Source organism: Schistocerca serialis, chromosome 1, assembly GCF_023864345.2.
Source record: "Schistocerca serialis cubense isolate TAMUIC-IGC-003099 chromosome 1, iqSchSeri2.2, whole genome shotgun sequence".
Classification (NCBI taxonomy): Eukaryota; Metazoa; Arthropoda; class Insecta; order Orthoptera; family Acrididae; genus Schistocerca; species Schistocerca serialis.
In genome coordinates this window covers 175,367,476-175,384,438 of record NC_064638.1, presented here as the reverse complement: position 1 = coordinate 175,384,438, position 16,963 = coordinate 175,367,476, and the positions used below count along the sequence as shown (strand labels likewise).

The following is a 16,963-nucleotide window of genomic DNA, read 5'->3' as shown; positions in this document are numbered from 1 at the left end:
ACAGAACAAAGTAACAAGTACATTGGAAGTGAGAGAACAGCTAATATCAAGGAAGAAGTCAGAGCTGTGTCCCCTTTCACCATACTTCTAGGATTAACATCCTTAAGTGAGAGAAAACAATCAAAATATGAGATATACAAGAAAAGTAAGGAAAGTGAAAAGACTGTTGTTCTCCTTGTGTAGACCAGTGTGTTCATCCCTTCTAGATGTTCAGTCTGAGTTTGATCCTTACAGCCATCATGTGATTTTTGAGAGTGCCATCAGTGAGTTATCAAGAGCACGAGTTTTTCACTGGCACAAATCATTTCTGAGAAGGCTGTGAGACGTGTTGAATATTAGCTTCCCTCAAGGAGATCTTCAACTTAAAATGTTGAACGTGTGTACGCTCTTGTGAGATCACATCAGCATTTAGATCCCATGTAGGATTGGGTGGGTGGTGGGCAGTGTCCAGTTTTTAGCCAAAGTGTTGGAAAAGTTCAATTTTTTGTTCTGGAGGGGAGGCAGAAAGTGTTTGGCCCTCCACTTTCAGTCAGCAATGACAAGAGCCGAGGCATGTGCCATGCAGTCTTTCTCAAATGATTTTACAGAAACTATTCAGTAAAAGACTTTCATTTTTGCATTACTTATAGCTTTATATGTCATCTTTGTGCTGATGTGCCCATCATTTCGTTAACACTCATGTTATTGTGAAACTTGCATGCAAGTAAGATACTCTGTCAAATTTGAAAAAGTTTACAATGAAAAACAGGGGCCGCTGTTTGGTGCATATTACATAATATGTTGGTGTGTACAAAATTTTGCTGACATATTGAAGTTCTCTTTAGACTTTGGTGGAGGTCTTTGTCACCAACATCGAGAAAACTGATCTGATGTAGCAGACCATTTGTTATCATGCCGTGCAGTTCCATCTGCATAACATGTTAATGTAATGGCACTGAGTAAAGTCTGCTGTGTTTTAGCAAAAGAAGCAAATTTTAATATAACAACAAGAGAAATCCATGTCTTACTCAAAATTCACCACTCGTGACACTTCTCTGAAAGTTATAAATGGTTAAAAGACCAGATGAAAATAAATTGCTACTTTTGTTGCATTTTTACTGTAATTTCTTGTAGATAATAACCAAAGCAGAGGTGACAGTAAATCCTTTTGAATGGCCACCATGCAAGTATGGGTGTAGCGGGGCTCCATTTAATATTTACAGAAAAAAGTAAGCGTAGGCTTCAGTTTAGAACATCACTTCGCCTCCAGCACTCAGCATTTCCTCTATTGTACCTGCCCACAACCCCAACCATTTCCGCTCTCCCCACACATGCCCTACCAACTACGCATCTACCGGACATGGTATTCAGTGCACACTCTAATGATAAAGATGATAGGTAACCTGTTAAACACTTTCACCATATATCAAATTTTCACTGGAGATTTCCACAAGCCAAAGGCTTGTACCAAAATGGTACCAGCAAACCTCACAACTGAGCAGAAGGCAATCGAAGCCACATGTGTTGATCTTTTGAGAGGGTAGCCAATAATGCTGAATGGTTCAGTTGTGTGATCACAGATGAAGAATCTTGAATTTCTTAATACGATCTTGCAACCGATGGTAAAGTGAGCAGTGGCACATTGAGACATCTCCTTGATCGAAAAAAGCTCGAATGCGCAAATGAAAAATCAAAACAGTGTTGGTTTGCTTTTTTGACAATAGGGATATTGTTCATAAAGAATTTGTTCCTCCAGGACAAACTGTTAACCAAGTCTTTATAAATATGTCTTGGAAATGCTCAGGAATAGGGTGAATTGAGTGGGGCCCGAAATTGCAGACAAGTGGATGCTGCATCATGACAATGCCCCATGTCACACGGCCATTTCCATCACAGAATTTTTGACCTCAAAAGGCATTTATTTGTGTTGTTCCACAGCTCCCCTGTGTGCCTGATCTAAGTCCTTGTGACTTTTCTCTTTTCCTGAAATTGAAAAATGTCTTAAAAGGATGTCATTTTGGGACTCTGGAGAACATTCAAAAAAATGTGACTGATATGCTAAAGGCTCTACCAGTTGAAGCCTTTCAGCGCTGCTACGAAGACTGGGAACGATGATTCCATTGGTGTATAGCTGTTGAAGGGAACTATATTGAAGGGAAAATGTTATAAGAAAAATTTCAAAAAAATTGTCATTACTTTTCTCGCATACCTTGTAAATAGAGAAACAGTTCATTGCAGTCAGTTTTAGTGGCAGATTAGAGAAAAAAAGGCAGAATACAGATGACACTGACAATCCCACTCATTGTAAATTACAGCATTATTACGAATAGAAGAGACGGTTACTCTCTGTAAAGATGACACTTAGAGTTGCAGGCAGCCACAGTGAAAAGATTTACACATTGAGCTTTTGGTCAAAGCCTTCTTCAGAAAAGAAAATGCACAAACCTTCACATAAGCAAGGACATCTCATTTACACATGACTGCTATCTCCAGCTGATCAGGGCAGATTGCAATTGTGTTGAATTGAAAGCAGCAATCTGGAGTGGGGGCTGAGATAGCAGGAAAGGGGTGGGAGGGTAGGGGGGGGGAGGGGTTGTGCTGCTTGACGGGGGCAGTGTGAACTAGGTGGTAGCAGGACAAAGCTACCAGGCACAGTGTAGGGAGGCTATGGGGGAGGAAGATGGGGGAAGATTGAAAAGATTTCAGTGGCTGCATCATAACTGGAGCCGTTTTGGTCCTCCCCTTCATCACTAGCATCTCTGAACTACACAAATGCGAGTCATCCTTAACATATTCTCCACTCCCTGAATCATTCCGGCCTCAACCTGAGGTAACTTACTGTTTCCACACCCTGTGCCATATCACCTCCTGATTCACATCCCCTGTTCTTCCCCCCTCCTCCTCCTCCTCCTCCTCCTCCTCCTATAAAATATAAATTGATGTAACCCAGGGAAAATACACTGTGAAGTGCCTCTATTATCATCAGAAGGTTTTGTGAACCCCATGTTGTGATACAGAAGCATTTGGAAAGTTTTTGTGCATATAAAATCTGATCCGAGGTGTTAAATTCTATAGTGTTGGCGTTATTTAAATTTCACTTAACTATCAAAATTTTATGGGTTCTTAAAGTTATTTTCTATGTGAGTGACTTGCTCTGCTGTATCAGGGAGAATACAGGAACCAGTGAGAAAATGCTCATCTTTATTAAGACTCTGAAAAGTTGGGTACCATCTGTCTCATTCTACCTTCTTCAGCACTTTCAAAAATTTTCCTCAACATTTTGGTATGTGAACATGGTTATAGAGGAGAGAACAGCAATGGGATGGACAGTTGTGGTATAGAAAGAGTGAAGGAGACAATGGCAGTGTGCGTGTGCGCACTTTCTACTAGAAAAAGAGCCAGAGCTGGAAAGCTAGAGAACACTATTTTGTTACTTGTGTCTGTGCCTCATATCAGTCAGCTTTAGGCAAGTAGTTGCCTTTCCCTTGTTTTATGTATTGTTTCATTCATTTTAACTGGAAACAAATACAATGTGTGTTTATTACCATTAAAAGGAAATGAGAGGAGGACAGAGTTACACTATTGTCGACCAAAATCGAGCAACTTGAATTGCACTTGGCTTTGCAAGCTTGAGATGCAAGATGACAATCCATTAGATGCTTCGTGGTGTATGGTTCTCTGCAGTCATGGTGGTGATTTCTGCAGGGAGCTGCCATTTCTGGAGGTTACTTCTGGATCTTCCATCTCCAGAGTAAATGTGATTGAGTGACCTCCACCTGATAAAATTCTGTACATGCCCGGAGGGAGGGTTTCTGAAGAGAGATCGGGTAGTGTTATTCTCAAGTTGAGAAATCAGCAGTTTTTTTCTTGCTGTAGCTGCTGCTGTTTACAATACTGAAATGTTTTTAGGGAATGTTCAAGAACCTCAACCTTGGGCTGCTGGAACATGCCCATGTAATGGATGGGTTTCGCGATGAACCTGGTTTGTTCTGAAAAGGAAAGGTTCAGACTGGCAACAGTAAGTTACATCAACTGTTTTGACATTTTTGACATTATTGCCATTCTCAAATTACCTGTGAATACAACATTGGTGACATTATCAGCACATAACATTGTTGTCCATGTGAATAATTGATACTTGCAACTAGTTTGATTTGACGTCCCTATTGCACCTACAGTAAACTGTCATCGTCTAAGTCGTAATTATTACACGACATGTAGTGATTATAAAAGTAGGGAGTACATTTTGACACTTACTTGATAGATTCATAACTATAAAGTATGATTTGTTATTTGACAGATTGTTTACTATTATGCTGCTTGTTTGGAAAGTATAATTAGCTAAACAATGATAATGTTATATTCTACTCATTGGATTTTGCTATGAATCATATGTTTAGTTGGGGTATGTTTTGTTGTTTATATGTACTAGCCCTTTTTGTGTTCCAGTATGTCAATAAAGCTTTCCACATGATCCTTGTTAAGTCTGTTTGTTCTTTTAGTAATTCGTGTCGGTAGTGTCTCGTTTGCACACACGTTTCAATTAAAGTATGATCAAAGTGAATCCTTTTGGTATTATATGTAGTATTTGTAATGCAGTTTAAATTTTGTCAGTTGTGTGGTGTTTGTTTTTTAGATATAAAAAGAATCTAGATTGATAAGTCACTATTTCTGGTATGTTCTTTGAGTCTGATACTAAAATTTTAGTCGATATAGAAATTATTGCAATTTGTCAAAGTGGTTCTGTATATCTGATTATGCTATAAATTGCAGAGAACCATCAAAGTTGGTGTCTCATTTTTCTTTATTACTTCGTGACTAGTTTTGAGGCTAAGCTCATTATCAAGTTATCCTCAAAAACAGAAACCAGTACCAAGTACTTTGTTTCGTAAACTCTCATTACTACTGCTGTGGAGGCAGAGTTGCCACTGTTCACAGTACATAGCAAATGCAATTTACAACTACTGTCTGTTTACTTCTAAGGATTCACTAAACGATGTTCTCTGTCTTAAGTCAACCCTGGGCGATGATCTAAAACCAAGTGGGCTAGAGCTGCTCTTCTGTCTTCAGAGTGAGCTTCTGTCCGTTGTCGTTCAGTCATTGGCGGATTGTACTCAAATGGCAATTGGCCAAGGCAAAGTCAATATCTTCATCCTCAGTGCCACACATGCCACTCGCGTACGTGGCACGAGTCTCTATGGCACTGGGAACAGCTTGCATTTTTGAGTCTGTGGTGCTTTTGGCCTGGTTGTGTCGTGTTCGGATGACACAGCATTTTGTACATTACGAAACAGTGCCACTGTAAAGATAACTGATGACAAATAGTCATACCACTAAACTATGCAATAACATCAATTACAACACCATATGCCTATTCATTCCAGTTAAATACATCTTGTAAATTAGTGCAGGGCTGAACTACATTCACCTAACTGAGACATCACAATGTGGAAGGTATTAGGAAGACAAGGACAAGGGGTGTTGATAGGAGCTGTGCCGTCTAGCAGCAACTTTATTTTACATATTTTCATTTTTCCTCTTTTTTTCAGTTTCTTACTAAGTGATTAACTGCACTTGTGGTAACAAGAATTAGAAAATACATATTTAAAATACAACAGAAGTCTCTATGAAAAGATACTCAAGTTAAAATTTGTAAGGGAAAGAAAAATATCCCTATACATTGCTGTGCAACTCCATACACAGTTTGCTGACGCAACAAATTTTGAATGCCTCGATGACACTAGTAATATGGAAAAAAGTTTTGAAAATGCCAACAAAAAGATCCATAGACAAATTTTTACAGACAACTTTGTACAATATGGTGATATAAGAAACTGCAGCAGTACTGAAACCACATATTCATTTAGAAAATGATCGTATAAAATCAGACATAAAACAGTGGTAAAACCACATTAAGTATAAACCATTATATACAGCCAGAAATAAGACAACTAAGTACAGTATAGCAAGATAAAATAGTTCAACATGAATAAAATCACACAGGTCAACATGAATAAAATCAGTCAAGTATAAAATAATTCCATAATATTAGACATAAGTTATAGGTAATAAATAAGTATTAGAGGTACATCTGCATTTGAGCTTGTGGCAGCAAGGCCCCATACTCACCACAAAGAGCATATATTCACACGCAATGTAAATTATCAAATGTAAACATAGATTTTTTTTCGAAATTGTGGAATTCCATTCTTTTAACTCTCAAATGAGTGTAAAGCTGATACCAGTTATAAAACATTAAGATATTAATGCAACAGCATATTTCTGAAATAATTTTAAAATTGTGCTTCACCCTTAAGATAGCTTCATGGGTATAAAATTGACATGTCAAATGTTATAAAACTAAGTTGCTGTAGGATAATGATGATACTGACCACTCTCATATTAATTACTTGAATTCAGAGAAAACTGAATTTTCTCCTGTGTCAAGCCTATTATAGGCAGGTAAATTAAGACTGCCATCCAAATTAAAAGAATACAGGAATGGATATGTACTGATGAAAATTAGTACTGTAAAGTGCAACGCTAATCTAATTTGTCATAATATACCAGGAACCGGATTGTGCGGACACTGAGGTGTGGAAGGTGGAGGGGGAAGAGATCCACCTTGAAAGCTGATGTCATTGTACTGATAGTTCTGTGAATAAGCGAAAGTAATTGGCACATTGGCTCACAGAAGTGCAGAGTGCAACATGAATAAATATAAGCACACAGTCTGCTAACAAGCAACATTACCAAGCATCGGCCTATTAAGTGAATATAAATTTATGTTGTGCTTCGGGCTTCTCTATGCCAGTATTTCTGTTACTGTCCCCTGTTTGGGTAGCTACAAATACGTTCCTAACTTTCATTTTATGTTCAGGTCCTTGCTTCTATTTCAGATCCATTTACTGGATAATTTTTAGAAGGTCTCTAATTTCATGAGTTCTTCGATAGATGTTTTCCTGCGTTATGAAAAAATTGTGTTTTGTAATCTCTCTCTCATTCCTTGTACTGGTGTACTGGCATATTAAGTTTGTGGTGTTAAGAGACAGATTTGCCATTAAGTGTAATTTGTATGTTTTATGGTTTTTCAAAGCTACTTATTTGTGTATTTGTTGATAATTTGTTTAGTTTTTTGCTTACCAAGTATGTTGAACAATTTATACAGTTCACTATGGGGCAGATGGGAATTAAAGGCTTATGTATTTTTTGTTTAGCACTTAATGCTGGTTTCATTGTAGTCTGTGTTCTCTTTTCATAGTCATTTAGTATTGCATTAAAATGTTTAATACTTTTCCTTATTTGTGCTACATATTTATTTGTTGGGTTATTTGGCAGTTCAGTGATGTTGGTTTCAAAAACAGTAATGACTTCAATTATTATGTTTATTATGTTTAAATATAACAGTGCTGTTCCCTTCATCATATTTTACTGCTGTTGCATTGCATGTTAGTAATTTCTGATTTAAGCTTTAGAGAGTAGTGTTTTATGACTTTGGTCATTTATTATGTTTTTACTCATTACGTAATCCCCTCTCTGTGATGCTTACTACAATAACTGTTAATTTGAGTTATTTCTAATTGGTAGGTTTTCCATATCAGTTAAAACTTGTGCTGTAGCTATTAGAAATAAGTAGATTTGATTCATTGTCTGTGAAATCAGTATTTGTGATACTTTCATCCATGTATAAAATTGGAAAGAGGACTGATAATCCTGCATAGATTTCTGTTTAGTGTTGAGTATGCATTATCCTATTAAATTTATCATTATGTGTATAATTAATTTGTAATATACTATAAATTTGGTAATATAATCAAACACCAATGGGTTACACTGTTACTTAAAGAGTAGGTGTGCTGTAGGCAAGCCAACGAAGACCAGAAAAGGGTCAATAGGAGAAAAAATTCATTGCGGGTATTGTGCAGTGGTAGGGGTGAGTGTCATGAACAACATATTAAAAATCCCCACCTGTGAGGTGTGAACATTGGGGTAGGCTAGGGTGTCCATTCGTCCTGTTTTTCCCGGGACAGTCCTGTTTTTTACCAAAATGTCCCGAAAGTTTTTTTTGTGAGGCTCAAATGCCCCATTTTATTATGATTCCGCTTGGCTAGAGTATTTTACGCTACTGGTCGTTTGACTTGCTATTAACTGCGCAATTATTTACACTGGGAAGTGTGAGATGACTTTCAGCATACCCCAAACATGTACCGAACTGTCAAAACTCGCAAGTAATTTTAAACGCACTATGGGTTACAAATAACAATGACGATTCTTCTCTTCTAAATTGATCCACTGACTCCGTCCTTTCGGTCCAGAGATACTCTACACCACTGATACTTGCTCTCTGGCTTTCGTCACCACACTGTTAATGTTTTGCACTGTGCAATCACTGTTTCATTATGCCAACATGACAGTGTAATTTTAACAGCAATATAAAAAGTTTCCTTTTATCACTGGTAGTGGAGAAACTGTAGAATGTACGTTGTGCAGATCAAAATTTGCTATTGGTCTTGGTGGAAATTCTGACATTGTGAATCAGATTAAGACAAAGGAACCTCACATGAGTGATCAAACGAAAAGAGCAAATACATGCGTGAGTGACTACTATGTAAACTTAAAATCAGTAACAGAAATGGATAGGCAGTTGGCAGCACAAGAATCTATGTTTGCATACCACAGTGCAATGCATAACCATAGCTTTAAGTCAATGGACTGTACTACAGGAGTTGTTAAAAAAAACTTTTCAATCCTAAATTCACATGTAGACGCAGAAAAAGTAATGCAATCATTTCAAATGTTATTGCACCTTATGCAGCTCAGCAGGTTTTGAATGAACTGAAAAGTGCTGGATTCATTTCTGTAATGTTGATACATCGAATTAAATGGATTTGAACTTGGTTACTCCCCTTATCAGGTATTTTCACCCTGAAAATGGCATCACGGTGAAATTGCTCGAATTGGTTAATTTAGCTGTAGAAACTTCAGATTTACTTCAGAATTATGTGCTGGAGGTTTTAAAGAAATATGATCTTGAGGGAAAGGTGATTGCAGTTTCTGCAGACAACACTAACACCAATTTTGGTGGTAATCAGAGGAAAGGGAAAAAAAATTATTCTATAAACTGCAACAGAACACAGTGAATAATATAGTAGGTGTTAGCTGTCCAGCACATGTGGTGCACAATTCCTTACAAACTGGCTCAGATTGCCTACCCATCGACTTCCAATTAATTGTAAACAAAATCTACCAGCATTTCCACATATATACAGTAAGGGTTGAATCTCTGAAGTCATTCTGTAAGTTTACTGAAACTGAATACAAAACTGTACTTGGGCACAGCAAGACAAGGTGGCTATCTCTGCTACCAGCATTGGAAAGAATTGTAGAGATATTTCCTGCTTTGAAATCATATTTCATTTCCCTTGATAAGTGTCCTGTTATCCTTAAACAATTCTTTGATAACCCTGTATCTATTGTTCTTCTACATTTTCTTGTTAGCCAGCTAAATCCTTTCTCCACAACAATTAAATATATTGAGAAACAAGAAATCACAGTAGTGGAAGTTTATCAAGAAATAAACAAATTATTGGGCAAATTACAATGTAGAAAATCTGAAAGATTTCTCACATCCTTTGTACATGAAACTCTAAGAAAGCTGGAAGAAGAGGGTGAAATTACTGTAGAACAATTTCATATTTATGCTGACATCTTCTATGACTCTTGCATTGAGTATATTAAAGAATGGTGTTTACCATTTCTCACACCTTTTAAATCATTTGACTGGGTTAATACTGAAAAGGAGCAGCTACAGTGGAAAGATATTCAGGACTGTTGTGTTTTTGTTAAAAGTATTTTACCAAATTTTCCTGTTGATGAAGACAAACTATACGATGAATTGTCATGTGCACAGAACTTCATAAAAAGTGAAGGAGACAAAGTGTTTGTGCAACGTGGTGTAAAAAATTTGCTTATTTCAAAAATAAAAACATTAACATGAAAAAGTTGATTCATTTGGTGGAGTTTTGTCTGGCAATTCCTGGGTCAAATGCTGCCGTGGAACATGCGTTTTCGTTAGTGAACTCTTTATGGTCTAAAACCGAATGAAAGTTGAAACAGTGAGCGCCTTGCTCATTGTCAAAACACGCTTTAATGGTGTATCGTGTACTGACTTTTATGATACAATTTCAAACGATAATGCACTTCATAATAAAATACATAAAAGTGAAAAGTACGGTGATAGTGTGGTAGAATAATTGTAAAAAGTGATTTGGGATCATCTGAGTGCACATTGTAAAGGTAAACTTGCATGTGTATTAAATTTAGTCAATACAATATTTATGTCCCGTTTTTTTCTTCATTGTCCCGGGCTTTTCTCTAATTTATTTCAAATGTTCCCTTTTTCAATGAAAATGAAATGGGCACCCTAGGGTAGGGGAGCATTTAAAGGCCACTTTTTCCGTTTTTCTTGGATAACATGAAAACCGCAGCTTCACACGAAAATGTTTCACAGCACAATAATAAACTACTTTGTGGTTCCTACAAAAAGTCGTTATTCATTTTTCCTAGCGAACTTAGTTTCTGCATTTCAGGGAATGGAGAAATAGCAAATAATTAAAAGTTGTGTTTTAATGGTACAAAATTAATGTTTATTGTTAAATTATAAAGTAGCTGTACCATATCAACTCACAGTAGTGCCATGTTGAGGGGTAAATTGTGTTCTGGTGATGTGACTTGAGGTAATGGAAGAGAGTAGGGGTGGAGGATAGAAATGTGAAGGAAGGCAGTTCACCAGAATGAGATCACTTACTTGCCTCATTTGTAGGTTTGCAAAACCAAAGAGCGAGCAGCTGAGTCCCCCCCCCCCCCCCCCCCCTCTCTCTCTCTCTCTCTCTCTCTCTCTCTCTCTCTCTCTCTCTCTCTCTCTCCCCCACCCCCCCACCCCCACCCACCACCACCACCATGTTGCAGGAAACAACTACACTCTTTCACAATCATACCAATCCTTCTGCAGCACACCTTTTAAATCACTGGCGATACAATGCACAGAAACATGTGGAGAGTGTTTACTTTTTAAAAAATGCATTGCGTGCAGACACTTGTAGGAAGAGTTTATTTTCCACAAAATGCGTTAACACTAAATGGAATATAGATATTAGTTACTAATAATACAACGTGTATGAAGAGAAACTGCACAAATCTCATCATCCTGCACTCTTAGTAAGGAAATTGTTAGTTATCCTGTAGAACTGTTGTGGCTTTCTTCCGTGAAAGGTCTGCTTCCTCACCACCAGAACTGCTCACTCTTCAGTTCCATGCAGTAACACGTGTATGACTGGTGGACAGTTACTCAATCTGATGATACAATTGTTGATATCTGAAATGCACTTATTCAAGATAAGACATTATTTTATAACAACTAATTTAGATTTTCTGTTATTTCTAAGTTCAGTTTGTTTGCATTAAACATCAGTTTTTTTACACTTAAAATACTATTGTCAATAATTTTTGTGTGTATTTTTCTTTTTTTCCATACCCTGCAGCACGGAAACTCGTTTTTATAGAGGAAAAATGAATAGGGTGTTTTTTGTGTGCTATTGGCTTCCATTCCATCAGCTGCATTTTCAAATAATGTGCCACCAGTTATGCTGCTGTGTTTCCTACAGCTGTCATTGTGGCACGAGGGCACTGCCACTTACAATTATGCCACTGCCAGTGAGACACAAGCATCCCCTCTCCGGAGCTCCAGTAGTGGGTGTAATTAAGTTTGAACATTCATGCACTGATGCCATTTTTGTGTGTTTGCCAGTTGAATAACTTTTACAAACTTTCATAATGGCCGGGGCTCAGCATCGTCTGAATAGACATTAAATTAAAGAGTGACAGATTTATAAATCTTTTGTATCTATATGTATGTTTACATTCAAATCTGTTAGCATGTGACACTTCAAATGCAGCAACGAAGTTATGTATTATTTTTACTATTTGATATTAGATGTAGAATAAATTAATTTCGGAATTCTCTGTTCATGCATGACATGTGTTCCTCACTCCAGTAGCCACGAAAGAACCGCACAGCATGTAAGGAAGCCACAACATTTTGTAGGAAATTTAGTGTAGTTTAATTTTGTACTGGAGAACATTTTCACTATAAGTCGCGATTTTCTAGTTATTCAAGAAAACGTGTGCACCCCACCCTTTCATCCCAGCACTCACACGCCACAGGTGGAGATTTTCAGTATGTTGTTCGTGACATATTCCCCTACCACTGTACAAAAATTTGTGATGACACGAGTTTTTCCCCCTAATTTTGCTTTGTTGACTTGACTACTGTGTACAGGTCTTGGTACAAGAGTACTTTACGTTGTAGTTTGTCCTTTATTTCTTGATTTATCGATAGTGTTGCTCAAGCATTCTTAATTGTCCCTTCAGTTTGGATTTTGCTGTTACTTGAACATAGATGTATGACTGAATAAATTTGTGTTGCAGATTTCATTTGTAGGATTTTATGCCTTCAATTAGTTTTACTAATTTAATTTTTGAGCATAAATATTGCAAACATTCCCTCTTATTTCATGTCACACCATCACCAATATTTTTCATTAGATTGGGCCTGCAGCATAGTACATGAAACGACATTTTGTAAAGGAAAGGTCCAGACTAACTGCAGTAGGTTTAATATTCTTTCTGATGGCTGTTTTGGCTTTAGTACCATTCTCAAGTAACCTGCAGATAAAACATTGGCGATATTATCTGCACCTGTGATAGATGCCCATTTGAATAATTATACATTGGTACTTCATGTAGTTCAATTCGATGTTCATATTGCATATGTAGTACACTGCCACTGTCTAATACGTAAGAACCCACAATATTATAGACTTTGTAAAACTTACATTAGCTCAGAGTTATTTAGAGTTCAAAGACAAAATATACACCCAAGCAGGTGGAGTAGCTATGGGAAACATTGTAGCTGACACAACATCTGCTACTTTGACATACTGGAAGAAAAATGTTTTAACTCTAAATTACCAGTAATTAACAAAATAATTTACTGTTATAGAAATGCTAATTGATAGAAATCGTACAGACATCTGAGAAATCCACCAAACACTTAAAAACTTCCATTCCAGAATAAAATTTACCATGGAAATAGAAAAAGACAATTCACTAAACTACCTTGACCTCAAAATTGACAAAAGCAACCACCATCACATATCTGACAGTTATAGAAAACATGCCAACTTCTCTCGTCCAAAATCCTGAAAGCATGCACACTTCCACTCCGTGATCAATAGACTAATTATTTTACCATTAGAAAAACCAACAATACAAAAAGAACTTAAAATACTCAGTTAAATATCCCATAAAAATGATTTTGACTCGGACATAGTAAAAAAATATTTAAAAAAATAAAAAATACAGTACATGATGACATATGTTTAACTAAAGAAACCTCAGTTAAATAAAGAAAAATTTATATACCTACGGTTTATGTAAAACAAATATCAAAGAAGATAAATCTACTATTCAAAACCACACACACATAACTAGCCTTCTGTACTAATAAGTCTTGTAACAAAACTGCATTCAGAATCTCAGAATATGCCAATCTGGAGATACACAAAATCAGTTGACAGATTCAAAGAACACACCAGAAACAGTGACAGTTATCAGTGTAGATTCTCTTTACATTTAAAAAGTAATCACCACATGGCTAACAAAATTGAAGCTGCATTACATACACTACACAGAATACTGAAATAAATCGCTATGAACATACTTCAAGATTTGGATAAATGTAAACGTATGAATTATTAAAACACCACACAGACTTTCAACAAAGATTATGTGGAAAACTTTGACATACTGGAACATGAAAAGGGCTAAAAAATATGGGCAACAAAACGTATTTTTACTAAATATATAATTCACAGCAAAATCCAATTAGTGAAATATTACATTATCTTTGTTTAGCTAATTATACTTTCTAAACATATAGCACCATAATAAATGATCTGTCATTTAAAATCGTACTATAGGAAACGAAACATCAAATAAGTGTCAAAATATATACCGTATGTTTATATTTACTACATGTTATGCATGAATTGGATGACAGTTTACTATAGCTGCAGTATGTCTGTCAAATCAAACTAGAAGTACATACCAACTTACAATTATCCACATGGACAACCACCACAGATGCAGGTAATCTCACCCATGTTGTATCTACAGGCAACATTAGAATGGCAATGACACTAGAGCAGTTCTTGTAAAGAAAATTAACTTACTGCAGCTAGTCTGGACCTTTAGTTTTTAAAATACCATAATAATTTGTACCATGTTACGGGTCTTATTGAATGGGGAGAAAAAAAAAGTTTATTCTATCTGCGTTGGCAGCCGCTTGTGGACAAATATCTGGAACTAGGTCTGAGAGCTTGGCAAGAGTTTTATGACTGACGTAGGTTTCGAATGACATGTAATAAGCTTGCACCTTCTGTTCAGACTCAAAATATGTTAATAGCATATGGATTTGTTATTAATGTGTTTAAGTGATTGAACATAGATTCAGAGTACGTCCTCAGAGATAGGTGTGTGCGTGTGCGAACGCATGCATTGTTGAGAATGAACAGCAAGGATGTTGTCAGCTGTGCTTTTAATCTTTGCCATCTTCTCCTCCTTTCTCCATTTACCAGCTCTGCAAGATTGCAAATAATAGACAGTTTGTGCTGTCATTTTTTTGCTGTTAGTGAAATGCAAAGTTTGCTTTTGTGCACATTTTTTAACAAACTCTGAGAAAATATGGACGTAACACATTTAGAAACACTTCAGATATTGACGTGGACAGTTTTTCATTTTATTTTATTATTTTTTAAGTTCTTTCATCTATTTGTTCCCTGCATAATCTTTCGTAAAATTGTTACATTATTGTAGGTAAATACTAGTGTAACAATCAGATGTACAGTAAGTTCCTGTTTTATTTTGGTTTCAGAATTCAGCCTTTTGCAAGGCTGATTAACTTTGTTTTCCCAGTAAAACAATAACTTACCTCGTTGATTTCATTTTAAACGAATATTAGTTATTATATTAGAGCTCTCATTTTATGTTCATTGTTTTATTAATTTCTAGGTCTATATTTGGTTTGTTTGGAAGATTCTTCTATATTTGCAAACTGAAGATTTTTAGCATTATAAAGTTTCTGATTCCAATAGGGATCTTTAATTTCCATTTAAGGTAATATGAACAATATTATCATTCTTATTATTAACAATAGCTTACTACTCACACTCTAATAACATAGAAATTGTATTTTTCAGTGTTTTGTGGAATTGTAAGTGTCGAAAAGCAACTTATGCCACTATATGTTTCTAGCAGTGAGGATGAGGAAGGAGAAAGTGGAAAGGGAGAAGAGGCAGAAGACGACTTAGAAGATGAAGAAGATGAGGAGGAAGAGGAAGAGGAAGAAGGAGACGATGAGGACGATGATGATGACAGTCTGGATGCAGACGACGAGGAAGAAGACTTTGGCGCAAAAGTGACAGAAGAAGTAAGGAATTTTTAATTAAGCTCTGATCACATTAACAGCATAGTGTGAATGAGGAATATTAGGCATGCAATAAGAATAAAAGATTGAGTATGTGCATCTAGATGGGCGTGAAAAATACGTCGGTATTTGAATGACCTACATACACTGAAGCTAATTTTAAGTCACAATTAAAGCCACATCATATTCCATATGAAAGATGGCAGAATGGAATTTAAATGTATCGTAGTTAATTGAAAGTGTGAAATTGAAATTCGTGCATGAGAAAACATTTCTGCAGCCTTTATTTGATGTCTTCAGATATTATTAGTAGTATTTGAAGGATTAGCACAACCGAGAGAACCACTGAAAATAGCTGGAACTTTAAAGCTGTGCATTGACTCTACGATGGAAATCTAAAAAGTGATTAATTTTGTCCCAAATAAACATCATTTACAAAGATGCTTTAATATAGTATAATGTGTCTTTGACGATCAGCTGCATTTTTATGCGTTACTTGACGGCTGTTAATAGTCACCTTCCAAAAATGATATTTTATCAGTTTAGACTTGTTTTTGGAGAGGGTACGCCGTGAGCAAAACAAAATAAAAATTTATTTGTTCGAGGTGGGCCCTCTCCAGAAACAGATCATTTTGTAAGTAAACAGAGACAGAAGAGCTTCAACCTCAAGATCGTTACTATATCAGTCTGTTGCTGGATTTCTCTTATGGTGATCTTGTTAAAACTGCTTTGAACCAAGCAAAGTGGAGACAGTTGAACAGAAACAGTAGAATTGTACTTGTCTCATTGGCACTTTGATAATGGTTTGACTTTGATTACAGTTTGCCTTTCATTACACCTCTGCCACTCAAAAATGAGCAATTTGCATCAGATAGATCCACCATGCCCACTATTTTTCATCTTAAACTCTGTTTCCTGCATGTTCTTTATGTATTCCATGCTTCCCTGGATTCTTATGCATTTCTTCACACATAGAATCGTGTTGTGTTGTTCTCTCTCCCCCCCCCCCCTCCCTCCCCCTCCTCCTCTCCCCCTCTCTTGACAAGTCATTACCTTATTTGTAATCCTTTCTGGGTTTGAAATGTAAACTGTTCTTTCAGCCTCAGAATAGCCTTAGACCCCCCCCCCCCCCCCTACTTCTGATAGTTCTTTTCTGGTTATTGTGACTGTTACATATAAAAATTCAACTGTAACAACTGTGCTGTAGTGTCTTCCATATTTGGCTCGATGAGATAGGCATTTAGATTTGCAAGTATCCTAGCACAGTCAAATTCTGGCTCTTTCTTAAATTGCTGCCTTCTCGTTGATGTTTTTTGGGGAGGTGGGGGGGGGGTGAGAATCTCACCTTCCTACTAAAACTTAGGTGTTTTCATATACTCCTATCTTTTTCAAAAGAAATTTGAAACCTTGTGTTTCTTGTTACTTCCTCTAGAACTTCAT

General features: G+C 36.5%; 1 protein-coding gene across 6 annotated transcripts in view; it reads left to right on the top strand.

Moving 5' to 3' along the window:
- LOC126465105 (probable protein phosphatase CG10417) overlaps nucleotides 1-16,963 on the top strand; it is a 100,379-nt gene that overhangs the window by 65,827 nt on the left and 17,589 nt on the right. For 2 of the 6 annotated variants that reach the window (XM_050096283.1, XM_050096285.1), the window contains one exon: nucleotides 15,355-15,526. In XM_050096283.1, the coding sequence (XP_049952240.1) occupies nucleotides 15,355-15,526 (172 nt within the window). Of the gene's footprint in view, nucleotides 1-15,108; nucleotides 15,214-15,351; nucleotides 15,527-16,963 lie in introns of all 6 variants that reach the window. The other 4 variants (XM_050096282.1, XM_050096284.1, XM_050096281.1 and 1 more) reach the window with 3 other exon arrangements.